Source organism: Narcine bancroftii, chromosome 3 (assembly GCF_036971445.1).
Source record: "Narcine bancroftii isolate sNarBan1 chromosome 3, sNarBan1.hap1, whole genome shotgun sequence".
Classification (NCBI taxonomy): domain Eukaryota; kingdom Metazoa; phylum Chordata; class Chondrichthyes; order Torpediniformes; family Narcinidae; genus Narcine; species Narcine bancroftii.
In genome coordinates, this window is record NC_091471.1 from 194,732,685 (window position 1) to 194,745,460 (window position 12,776).

Here is a 12,776-nt window from a genome sequence, read left to right on the forward strand (position 1 = left end):
AGGACACCCATAGCGATCACATTAATGTCCGCCATTGTAGAGGAGAGGCTGTCACTTCCTGCTAGTGTGAGTTATACCACTCAGGACGTCTCCAGGGGATGCCTTGTGATGAATATGAAAGGACGTAGAGAAATGTTTAACAGTGGTCCAATGCAAAAGGCAAAAATGGCTTCTTTAACTGGTTCGTTGAAAGGCCAATATACTGGCTAGCCAGTGTGAAAGGGGTTAGTAAATAAATTGAATAGTCTACAAATTCCAAAAATTTGTATTTTAAAAATGATGTGAATCAACTTGCAAAAAAAAAAAATGCAGAACTGGTCCAAAATGTTTATTTAAATGTTATAAATTTTCTATTTACAAAAAAGTTATTTGCAAATGTGGACTCTCATTCTCATATCCTTAGAAGAAAAGTAACATTGCAATTTTTTTCGGTTCTTCCTTAAAGTAGATCTCTATTTTACTTCCTTTGCAATGATTTAAAATCAACTTAATTCCTAGTTTTAGTTTTGTATTTAATTGTGCTTCTCAGTAAGGATTCTTAACTATATGACAGATGTATCAGTTCCTGTGTTCATAAATCACATACATGCTACCAGGCTAGAAATTTCTGCAAACACCCCTACTGCTGCTAATCGTACAAATTTTGACTCTTCGTTAATAAACAAACCATAACCGTACAAAGAAGATATGTTTATGCTTGAAATATACAGCCCAATTTCACCATCATATTTTCCTGACAAGGTTTACACATTTTGCAATGTCAACATTTAAATTGCCTAGGGACACGTCCCACTGTATCTGATTTTTCATCGTATTTATTGTGACTCAATCACTCAAGCTTTTTTGGTGAGCAAAACTCCAACATGGCCATATTATTAGCACAAGCTCAGGTGTTAGTGAACCATAGAAATTCCTATCTTGCCTCATGTTGTATTTCAAAATGGTTAGAGAAATATGGTAAATTCAGTTGCTGCTTTGACTGGATACCCTCATAGCCCAAATAGCAACATGCAGAGTTTATTCCAAGAGTGTAGTTAATAGTCTAAATTTATTCTCAAGACTTCTCACTCCACATAATGAATTTCTCACTCTAATTTGTTTTGATTGTCAGTCTAGATGATGTTTGCTGTGCGCACAAAGAACTCTGTTCCAGGAACCAGGTTGTGGCAGATTGATTTTGAGAGGAGATCGAAGTTGAGAAACATTGCAAATGTGGAAGTACCCCCAAGATTTTCATCTGCTAATTTGAAGAGGGGGGACAAAGATGAAGCTATTGGCTTGGACCAATCTGAAACAGATAGAGCTAAAGTTAAACAGCAATAGAATAGGTACATAAGTGACCCATGCTTACTTAACAGTAATTTTGGCAAATCAAGACACTTGTTAAGAATCCTACTTTCTGGTGATTTTTTTTAAGTGCTGGCAGTGTCAATATAGTGACTCAATTCAAGCTACCCAAAGACATTGAAATTAGCTTACTAAATGCGGAGAATTGAATGATATGGGAGTAAAACAAGATCTGAATAGGAAACAGTTGACATTTTAAAAAATTCTCTGGAGATTGCACATAATTTAATGCAGTTATTAAATTTCACAGCACTGACAAAGTCTGCACATGATCTCAGCACTAGCTGGCAGTCAGCACACAGTTAAATTAAGTGGGAGTTGTTTATAACAATGAAGCAAGTCACAAAAGTGCAACAAAAATACAAGTTTGCTGTAAAAGTAGTTTATTATATAAAGTGACACTTTAATTTTCACCTTGATTGGGAGAAACAGAACAGGTTCAGTTCCAAAGGCGGCAACATTTTTTGGGAATGTGCTTGACAATTTTCTGGAACATTGTGTCCCTGAGCCAGTATGATTCAGTTTCAATTTATGAACCATAAATTTATGAGGTCATAAATATAGGTAAGATCAAGCAAAGATGTACATGTGTCAACTGATTAAGTTGAATGCAAAAAGAGGAAATACTGGCACCAGAAGTACTGGCATTAATATGATTTAAAATAATAAACACACTCCATCAATTACCTCTTCTATCTTTTTAAAGGGGGGGGGGAGAGAGAGAGAGAAAGGGAGTCATAGTACACATGCCAACTGTAAACCGGAGGGGCAAGTTGTGATGTGTATCTGGCTCTGTTCCTGGTGTTCTTCCTGCCCTTTCATACTTGCACCTTGTCCCAGGAATTAACAGCCAATTGACTGGTTAAGGGTCAAGTGTGAAAGCAAAATTGTCTGAACACCTGCATGAAATGACATCATTTCACACCGGAGATAGGTGGCGTCAACCCCAGCCCCTTTTACACTCGCAACCCACTAAATCCCAGGATAGGAATGGGGGTTTGACTTTTTACACTTTCACACTTGCAAGGAGCCACCCCAGGGTTAGGAATGTTCTACCTTCTACCGGTGACGTCATGACGCATCAAATGATGATGAACCTGCCCTAAATCCTGATCAATGTATTATGATCTTGTAATTGAACATAATTAATCATGCCTAATTATAACATAATTAAACTCAATGTAAATCTTTATAAGGGACTGTGAGAAAGTGCTAGCAATAAATAGCAATAGCAAACAATTTTTAAACAGTGGGAAATTTGGTAGTGCTCTAGTGCACAATTTATACAGCGTGGAAAAGTCTGTACTTTTTTTCCCCACAGTCCTTATAAATAGTGAGCTATTGCGCTACCAACTTTTCCATGCTGTTTAAAACTGTCCGCTATTGCTATTTATTGAATTTCCTCTCTCTCCCATTGCAACTTTCCCACAGCAAAGTTTATACCTTCATTTTAATCTTATCTTCCTTCACATTCCTGCTCTCATGCCAAAATTGGGTCATTTCAATCTCACAATCCAATTACCTGTTTTGCATCTGCAGATGCCAGGGATTGTACTAGGGGTCGAGGCCATCAACCCCCGGTGTGAGATGATGTCACCTGATGCCAGTGTTGAGCTGATTTTGTGGTTCTCAACCTCTTCCTTTCCACTCACACACCACTTTAAGTATTCCCTTTGCCATAGGTGCTCTATGATTAGTAAGGGATTGGTTAAGGTGGGATGTGAGTGGGAAGGGATGGATGAGAACCACTGCTCTAGACCCAATTGCTACTGAAACATCACAGCACGGTTAGTGTGGTAGTTAGTGCAATGCTTATACAGCGCCGGCAAACCATCTTAAAATCTGGCACCGTCTGTGAGGCATTTGTACGCTCTCCATCTGTCTCTGTGGGTTTTCCCCAGGTCCACTAGTTTCCTCCCACCCTCCAAAATGTATGGGGGTTGTATATTAATTTGGGTGTATTTGTGCAGGACAGCTGTAAGCTAAAATTAAAATTAGCAACGATCTTACTAATTAATAAAGGGACTTGATGAATTACGTACTCTTCCCTTACTCCTAATTTTCCAAGTTCATAATTCTAAAATTTCCACATTAAACCGTTAACGTGTAAACATTGAGAGTTGCACGTGATAATGGCCAAGATCACTGGCTTTGGGAGAAATGCAATTATAGCTAATGTTAGTTTACCAAAAAAAAAGACAAACATGAAACTGCCTTAGGCAATTGTCAATTTGCAGCCTCACTAGTATTACTTCTATATCTGCAACTATTTATTCAATAAAGTTAACATTTTATATTAATTGTTATTTACACAAGTGCAGTTAAAAAAAAGTAAATTCCCCATCAGAGAGCGCCATTTTCAGTGTTGGATAAACAATGTCAAGAAATGATGACTGAAGCAAAAATATAAATTCAAAGCCTGTAACAAATTGACTTAACACCATTGCTCTACCAAAAAAAAATTAGTTCTGATGAAAAGTCATGAACAAGAAACACTTTTTCCTGCCTCTGCATTTCACCTGCTATCAGTATTTTCTTTAATTTCATAATCCAGTATCTCAAAATGTAGTGGTATTGAATTTATAGGTAGCATTTAATTGCTGAGCCCCTAAGCATTACATTATATCTGAATAGTCAAGCATAAATTCACTCCACATACTACATAGCATATAATAATCTTATAGCACTAATTTATTAAAATTTCATTTTCATCAGTCTCTACTGCAGTTTGTGATGGGTACAGGCTGACTGGGCTATTTGCATTTTTTAAAATGCCACTTTCTGCCACAGGAAGAGGCAGAGTCTCTACACCGGCCTCTTGACAAAATGGCACCAGAGAAAGTTTAAAGATGATCTCAAAGTGTTCTCTGGCTTCTCCATCACCTTTATCAAGATAGAATTGGAATTCGCCAAATTGCAAAATACATTTCCTTGGTAAATCAATCTTGTTGAGGTGATCCAGAACTGCATTGTTGACAAATAGTCGAGTCTTCAAGCTCATATTTTTTATTTCAAAACAGAGCTCTGAGCTGTCGTTGTGACGGAAAGCTTGTATTACAAACTGTATTCGTGAAGCACGCCTGTCCAGCAAAGGAAATTTACATACTTTGGAGTCACGACCAAATCTTATCAATTCTTCCACTCGGTACTTCAGTTTCTCATTAAAATTCAACAAGTTGAATACTGCAGCTTGAGGATGGTAGACATTTATATGTAGAGAGGTTATCATCTCTTCTGTTTCAGCAGTTTCAAAAGACATGATGCCAATTTATATTTCTATGGAAATAAAAATTATCATTAGCCTTTACTTCCATGTCAGTGGCTCCATCTCCAAACTACATTTGTAGGTGCAAAAATGCATCAATCAGCATCACTCTTTCAAAATTCCTGAGGTTTTCAAATGCAAAATGTAAATAGCATAATTGACATTGTAAGAACAAAAAACAAACTATTTATCCGAGATTTAAACATTAAATCAGCTCTTCATTCCTCCACATAATAAACAGAACAGAGCGTTCCAGTTAAACTTCTATTTTGCTTTTATTCCCACTCTTTCCAAGTTCCAAAGTGTTCATAAAATAGAGCTTGTAAGGAAAGCAAATTTTAAAATTGAATGGACACACCTCTTTGGAATCACTGTGCAAAACGCATCTACGCCAGTGGTTCTCAACCTTTTTCTTTCCACTCACATACCACTTTAAGTCTTCCCTATGCCATAGGTGCTCTGTGATTAGGAAGGGATCGCTTAAGGTGGTATGTGAGTGGGAAGGTTGAGAATCACTGCTCCAGACTGAATTGTTACTGAAATATTTTGCTTGAGAAAAATTATCATTGGTCCATTTCCTTTGGAGTTATGAAACCATGCACATAATGAGTCAATGAGGTACAATTGAAACAGTGGTTTTCAAACTTTTTCTTTCCACGAACATACCATCTTAAGCAATCCCTTACTAATCTCAGAGCACCTATGGCATAGGGAATACTTAAAGTGGTATATGAGTGGAAAGAAAAAGGTTGAGACCACCGAACTACACAATCGAATATTGGACACCGTATGTCAGAAAGAATATCATGGATTCTCAAAGGGATAAGAAGCCATCCTCTGCTAGATTGATACCAGTGGACACATTGCAGAAATTGGCCATATTTAGAAATACTTACATTTATTGATATACTAAAAATAAAAACTATTTCTCCTAACAAAGTTCAACTAAAGGGCATAATTTTATGTTGACTTTTTTTCCTCTTTTATGTCACAAATTATTGTGATCGGTAACCAGTTTATGAACATGATGGAAACAGACTCAAAGTAGCTATCAATAGGGAAATAGGTAAACAGTTGAAGGGTAAACATTTACAGAGTTAAAGGTATGGAGCCAAGAGGGATTAATTGTACAGTTCCAAATTCCAGACAAAGTACAATGAGCTTCATCATTTAATCATTTTTCCCCCAATTTAGAATGGAGCACAGGGAGCAGGTCTAGATTAATCCTGTACATTTTATAAAAGGTATTTTTGGTTCTGGAAATTGTAAAGGGCAATGTTACTGTCAAATTAAACTGCAGGGTTCTCCTATAGAAAGATGTCTTGTTTTCTGTAATTATCCAAGTCACATCCTATACTAATCTACTTTTTCAGTCATGGAAAAACTCTGATCTTTCAGATTTGAAATGGTCATTATCCTAATATTGAGTGTCAACCGCAAAACTTTCAATTAAATGAAAATGCTCCCAAAGTAAGAGTTGTTTGAAAACTCTAAAGGCTCATAATCAACAGTTTTAACAACAGCAGTCATCAATTAAAGCAGTCCTTCTTCCCCAGTTCCTCATGCTACTTCTCCAATTCTACAAGTTGTAGGGTGACAGATAGGTCAGTGAGAGGACTGCAGTCTGTTCCACAGATGAGGCAAAAGATGCCTGACAGGCCTCATGGGTGGGGAGACCTTTGATGGAGTGATCATTTACAAAGTCTACACTAGATTCATGGATTCCATTTCCAAACCATTTCAAATGCCTTCCCTCAGTTTTGACCAGACAGGCATAAGTTCCAAAGTGAGTGAAGTGTTATATTTTAAATAGGAAGCTTTGAACACATTTTTGAATTTTTTTCCCCTCTTCCCGCATCCAGTAAAAATAATCTGTTTCAGAACTCTGAGGGCATGGTACAATATGGCCCGTCCAATGTAGCCATCTGAACGTATCTAGGCCCTCAGTGGTAAGGATGTTAGAGTAGTAGAGGACACTGCCAATTGATCGCTCATCCTTCCAGTGAATTTAGAGATTTATGCAGGGACAGTGTAGATGCATCTTTCATATGCTTTGAAGTGCCTGTTATAAGTAATCAGGGTCTCAGAACTATATACAAAGCCAGGAATAAATATTTCACAGTTGATCAAGAGTTATGTGTCAAGTCTGAGATTTTGATCTTTAAATACATTTTTTGATGTTGATGTGTGAAGGTAATAGCAAGTTTCACCATGAACATTTATTGTCAAAAGGGCAGGCCAGCAGATGACCTTTGCCTTTAAACATTGAGCACAAGGCTCCCCCCTCTTTTCTCTATTTCAGTTCAGGCTATCTTGGAGCTCAGCCTCCCAGACTTATACTGACCGATAATTGATAATCCAGATTTTGAGCTCCATATTGAACAATTTCCCAATTTTCTGAAAATTAGCTCTACTCTTGCAGAAAAATCAGCACAAAGTGAAATGCAAATTGCAGCTAAAAATTGCAAATTTTGAAACAGGACTTGCTCAACAGGGTTTGTAAAATCAGTGAGGACCCCTACCACCCCACATGCAGCATCTTCCAGCTACTCCCATCAGGAAAAAGTATCAGATCCAGAAACCACCAGGCTTCTTCCCACAGGCTGTGATTGGCAGAATGACTGCTAAAACATTATTTTAAATTATCAATACATGTACATTCTTCTTTGGCTTGGCTTCGCGGACGAAGATTTATGGAGGGGTATGTCCATGTCTGCTGCAGGCTCGTTGGTGACTGACAAGTCTGATGCGGGACAGGCAGGCACGGTTGCAGCGGTTGCAAGGGACAATTGGTTGGTTGGGGTTGGATTTTTCCTCCTTTGTCTTTTGTCAGTGAGGTGGGCTCTACGGTCTTCTTCAAAGGAGGTTGCTGCCCGCCAAACTGTCAGGCGCCAAGATGCACGGTTGGAGGCAATATCAGCCCACTGGTGGTGGTCAATGTGGCAGGCACCAAGAGATTTCTTTAAACAGTCCTTGTACCTCTTCTTTGGTGCACCTCTGTCTCGGTGGCCAGTGGAGAGCTCACCATATAACACAATCTTGGGAAGGCGATGGTCCTCCATTCTAGAGACGTGACCCACCCAGCACAGTTGGGTCTTCAGTAGCGTGGATTCGATGCTTGCAGACTCTGCCAGCTCAAGTACTTCAATGTTGGTGATGAAGTCACTCCAATGAATGTTGAGTATGGAGCGGAGACAGCGCTGATGGAAGCGTTCTAGGATCCGTAGGTAATGCCGGTAGAGGACCCATGATTCGGAGCCGAACAGGAGCGTGGTTATGACAATGGCTCTGTACACGCTGATCTTTGTGTGTTTCTTCAGGTGGTTGTTTTTCCAGACTCTTTTGTGTAGTCTTCCAAAGGCGCTATTTGCCTTGGCGAGTCTGTTGTCTATCTCGTTGTCGATCCTTGCATCAGATGAAATGGTGCAGCCGAGGTAGGTAAACTGGTTGACCGTTTTGAGTTCTGTGTGCCCAATGGAGATGTGGGGGGCTGGTAGTCATGGTGGGGAGCTGGCTGATGGAGGACCTCAGTTTTCTTCAGGTATAAAACATGTACATAGGTAATGTGTATATGCATCTTCTGTCTGCATGTATTGTGTCTGTACACATGTTTGGCCCTGTTCTGCACCATGGACCGGAGAATGCCATTTCTTCAGGTTGTACTGGTACAATCAGATGACAAATGAGACTCCTTTTGACACTAATTTTCATTAAGACTGACTCTGTAATAGAACACTAGTTAGGATCATGGCTTGTATATATGGTAATGATGAAGCAAACACAAAATGGAGACAACTTTCTTCGGACAATAGAATTTGAGGATGTTCCATAGTTATTTCTTCTTGATTGATGTAGTCAAAAGCTTTAGGTGGGTCTAAAAAGATTGCTGCTGCATGGATTATAAACTGGTGAAGCTTCTGTCCAATGTAAATAAAGGGGCAAGACCCAGTAGATCAGGCAGCATCCATGAAGACAAATGGTTAGTCGTTTCAGGCTGGGACCCCTCACCGAAACCAAAGTGGAAAGGGAGGATAGCAAGCACAAAAATGGTGGGGGTGGGGGGGAGATACTGAGGGATCAAGAAGTGATAGAATACTGGGCAAATGAGGATGTGGGAGAAAGGTAGGTGAGAAGACCCCGGGGGTGGGGTTGGTGAGTGGGATGCATATGGGCAGGTAAAATGAGATGGATGGAAACAGATCAGGGAAGAGTTCCAGTCCACTCCAGCAGGAAATAATCCACACTCTATTTAGGAAGCAGTTCTCCAGTGAGAGGTGGCAATTAAGGAGAATACTGGCAATGATTTTCTGTATGCCAGGCAGCACAACCCTTTCAGTAATTAGCACATTTGTACTGGTCTCCTTTCTTCAGATAATCACAATTAATGAATTTGCACTTCACTGGAATACCCTCTTCCAATACATCCTTCAATGTGCATATCACCTGCTCCAGAGCCTTTGATATTCTTTTGGTTAGAAATAGGGCTTAACCTTCTTGATGTTTAAAATTTATCCAAACTCTTTGATGAAGTATGGGCCAGTTCATAGAGCGGAACCAATAAATGCAATATATTTGCATTCAAAAATGTACCACAGAAGAGCTCATACACTTGGAGATATCTTAGCTTGAGATTGGCTCCTCGACATCTACAGAACAGAGCATGGACCAGGCAACCATTTGTGAACACTGCACTTGGTCCAGCCCTCTTGAACTGTGTGTGTACATCATTCCAACTCCCTTTCCCATACTAACCCAGCCCTCTCCATTGCCACACCAACTCAAAGAACACCTCCCGAATTCTGTTGCCTCCATGGTATGAGCAATGGATTTTCCAGTTTTAGGTAATCCACACTTCATGTTTCTTTCCCTCTCCTAATGGAACATCGGCCTTTGTTCACCTTTTTTCCATTACCCTCCACAACCCTATTATCTAAATTTTGTTAGCCTCCCCCACCACCCTTCATCCACACTTCTATCCACCAGGATTTCTTGTCCCTCAACTTGCTTTCACCGCACCAGGCTCCATCGGCCAATATTTATGTCTTGATGTTTCATCCTATTCCATACAAGATTTCCCCTGAACTTCCCCTACCTGGCTCCTTTTGTCCATCATCCCCAATGTCATCTGGATCTACATCATTGATGAGCCCTTATCTCTTTATATTGGCTAAACCCCTGACATTCAGTCAAAACATCATCCACTCCTTTGGCCTCCCAAGATGCTGCCCATTGAGTTCCTCCAGGGGTTTGTTTAGTTTTGGTGGGAATGAAGGAACTGTCTTACAAGGATAAAATGAAAGGATAGGGGTCTCCACTCATCAGTCATGAGGCATTATTGTGGATTTAATCAGGAGGAATGCCGTTTCTTCACGAGAGGAAATCTAGGACTGGAGGCTTGTTCTCAGAACAAGGGTACATATACTTGGGTGCTGGTTATGTTCCAAAAACAAACAAAAAATCCCATCTACATCACCCACCCTATACCCATGCCCCCGCCCCCAATCCGTCTACAGACCGAACCATTCCCCATGCACTCCTGGCCTCATTCCCTGCTCTGGCTTGACCTTGTTTCCCGAGCTCATCATTGAATCTTTGGCATTTGCACTTACACAATGAAATAGAGGAATCTAGAGGTTCTTGGTCCACGAGCCTGCTCCCCCACTAGGCGTCCTGATATAGCAGACACCAGCAATTCAAAAACTGCAAATCAAACAAAGGCAGGCATTACCTGAAAAAATAAAACTTTTTAAAAAGATAAAAAGTTTCTGGTAAAAACCATCTCTGGTTCTGATTAATATTACAATTCCTTCCATCTTAGATTTTCAAAGTCAAATACATTTGTAAAATATTATTTTTATGAAGTTTGTTTATAATTTAGCAGTTTCTGCCCCATGTATTTTTTTTGTTTAAATTTGTCTCAATGGACAGCATTGAAAGAACTGAAAATTCACTTAAGTATTGGAAATGCCAAAACAGTTTCAGTTCCATTCATTCGTCCTGGAGTTTAATGTCCATCCGTAAACTACCCATAACAGGACCAACTATTCAAAACTTCTGTCATATCCAAATCTGAGGATTTATGGAATCCATTTCCTCACCGTCTTCTCCCCTCCCCAACACCCATCTAGGGATGCCTCAGTTCTCCTACTGCTTTCCATTACTGTTCTAATACATTGCTAGCTGGTCACTCTTGTTCAACCCTCTTTCACTTATTACTCAAAACTCTACTGCTCAATTCGTCTGGATTCCTATGCTCTTCGAATTCCAGAATATTGATGGTTGCCAATTTAATTGCTCAGACATCATCAGGCCAAGGCCTCAGGCTCAGAAGTGAGACATCAGCATCTTTCATTCAAACACTTTTTAATTTTTTTTTAATTTTTCATACTATGAACCATATCAATCAAAATACACACAAACATTTCCCTCTTGAATATGAAGCCAACCTTCAAACTACTGGGCAGCAGGCTTTGGGCATCAATCCTTGTGGCTCCCATGCTCTGGGAACGTTGCTGTTTTGCAATTGATGCTTGCTGATTACCATACTGTAAAATGGCCAAGAGCTTCCAATTGGCACCACAAATCTTTGCAGGCCAAGTAGAAACTGTGGAGGGAAAGGGATTGCAAGAGTTCTGGGTCAAAACGCTGCATCAGGACTCTGAAAGCAGTGCGATAAGATTGCCTTCATAAAGAGAGGAGTTAGGGGTGCGACAGGCTGATAGGGAAACCAAGGATGAGTGAAAAATTAGGGGCAGATGAATCAAGGTGGGGGTTAGAAGACGACGGGGGGGGAAAGGAGGAGCCCGTTTTGGCGAGGTGCCTAGATCGGTCTGGTTGTGTTCAGCTCGACGTGTTTTATTTTGGAAGCCCTAACAATAGCCAAGGACACGGACTGTGGTTAAAAATGATTTTCTTACAGTCAGAAAAAAAACTAAGGTTTTAATAAAACTAAAGTTTAGATGTAGTTTGCAAAGTTCTTGATTAAATGATTCCTTCCCCTGCACAGATACTGCTCCAACTCCTGAGTTCCTCCACTTTGATTTTGCCCCAGATTCAAGTATTTTTAAAAATGCTCGAAAAGAGTTCTTTGGCGCTATTACCCGAACGGAACAGTGGTTCGGAACATACCCAGGTCTCCGCCTGGTGTGATCCAACGCTTGGCGCAGTGTTGGTTAAAAAAAATACAAGTCGGCAATAGAACCGTTGTATCTCCCCAGGGTCGGATGAACGGGGAAGTGGTCAACCCAACACAAAACCACCTTATCCTCGCAATCTGGAACCAGAAGGGTGTGCGGACAGACGGAGGAGACTCGTCACATTTGATGGGGTGGGGTCTGACCCGAGAAAAGCTATCACGAAGTTCAAGATTGATGAAAATTTCCAAAATCTCAAAACAAGCGACTGAACAGGAAAAAAAATAGAAACATCTATTCATTACAAGAGCGGACGACCATTACAAACAAAAAAAATCCCGTCAACGAAGACCCCCCAGTCCAACAACACTCTGCAGTACCTACCACTTGCCCGGAGAGACCAGCAGTGTGAAACTCCACCACTCCTCCTCAATTCCAACCCCGGGCTTGACGCGCATCAATATCCAATCAGAACAGACATTTGTCCTTTGATTGATACCTCCCCTGTTGTTGCTCGTGGTGTGAAACTTCCTGGCTCAAACCGCGTCTGAAAATATGCCAATTGTCTCTTTCGGACGCTTTGGAGAAAGCTTGCCAAGTCCATTCTGTCTCTCCAGCGCGGCAAGCATTTTTGTTTACTATGCTCGTCACCATCTCAACCTCGACTGTCGGGGGGTGAAGTCATGCAAATTTCACGTGAACATGACGTTTCTTTCTTTCTGAAATTGTGTCTTGGTTTCAAGAGTTACAAGAGTTAGTCCAAGAATCTTAATGAATTGGACACAACATCGCTTAAAAAAAAACCATTATTTTCAGTAATTGACTTGCCTGATGCAAATTAATGAAAAGACGCGAGAGGGAAAGGGCGGGGGCGAAGGGGCAGGGGGAAGGGCAGGGGGGGGAGGGAGGAAGGGCAGGGTGGAAGGGAGGAAGGGAGGAAGGGCAGGGGGAAGGGAGGAAGGGAGGAAGGGCAGGGGGAAGGGAGGAAGGGCAGGGGGGAAGGGAGGAAGGGCAGGGGGGAAGGGAGGAAG

General features: G+C 40.7%; 1 protein-coding gene across 2 annotated transcripts; it reads right to left on the reverse strand.

The window, feature by feature from the left end:
- Positions 1 to 1,713: 1,713 nt before the first annotated feature.
- Positions 1,714 to 12,512, reverse strand: LOC138757982 (TRAF-interacting protein with FHA domain-containing protein A-like). 2 transcript variants are annotated; one of them, XM_069926194.1, is made up of 3 exons: positions 12,130 to 12,510; positions 10,222 to 10,312; positions 1,714 to 4,623 (listed from the first exon to the last, which is right to left on the reverse strand). In XM_069926194.1, the coding sequence occupies exon 3, from the start codon at positions 4,604 to 4,606 to the stop codon at positions 4,034 to 4,036; it is 573 nt and encodes a 190-aa protein (XP_069782295.1). In that variant the 5' UTR covers positions 4,607 to 4,623; positions 10,222 to 10,312; positions 12,130 to 12,510; the 3' UTR covers positions 1,714 to 4,033. The 2 variants fall into 2 exon arrangements, with proteins under 2 accessions (XP_069782295.1, XP_069782296.1); XM_069926195.1 differs by lacking the exon at positions 10,222 to 10,312 and having other exon boundaries at positions 12,130 to 12,512.
- Between the last annotated feature and the right edge of the window lie 264 nt (positions 12,513 to 12,776).

Excerpts from the sequence above, each read along its gene's own strand:
- LOC138757982 (XM_069926195.1), bottom strand. The coding sequence starts at position 4,606 with ATGTCTTTTGAAACTGCTGAAACAGAAGAGATGATAACCTCTCTACAT.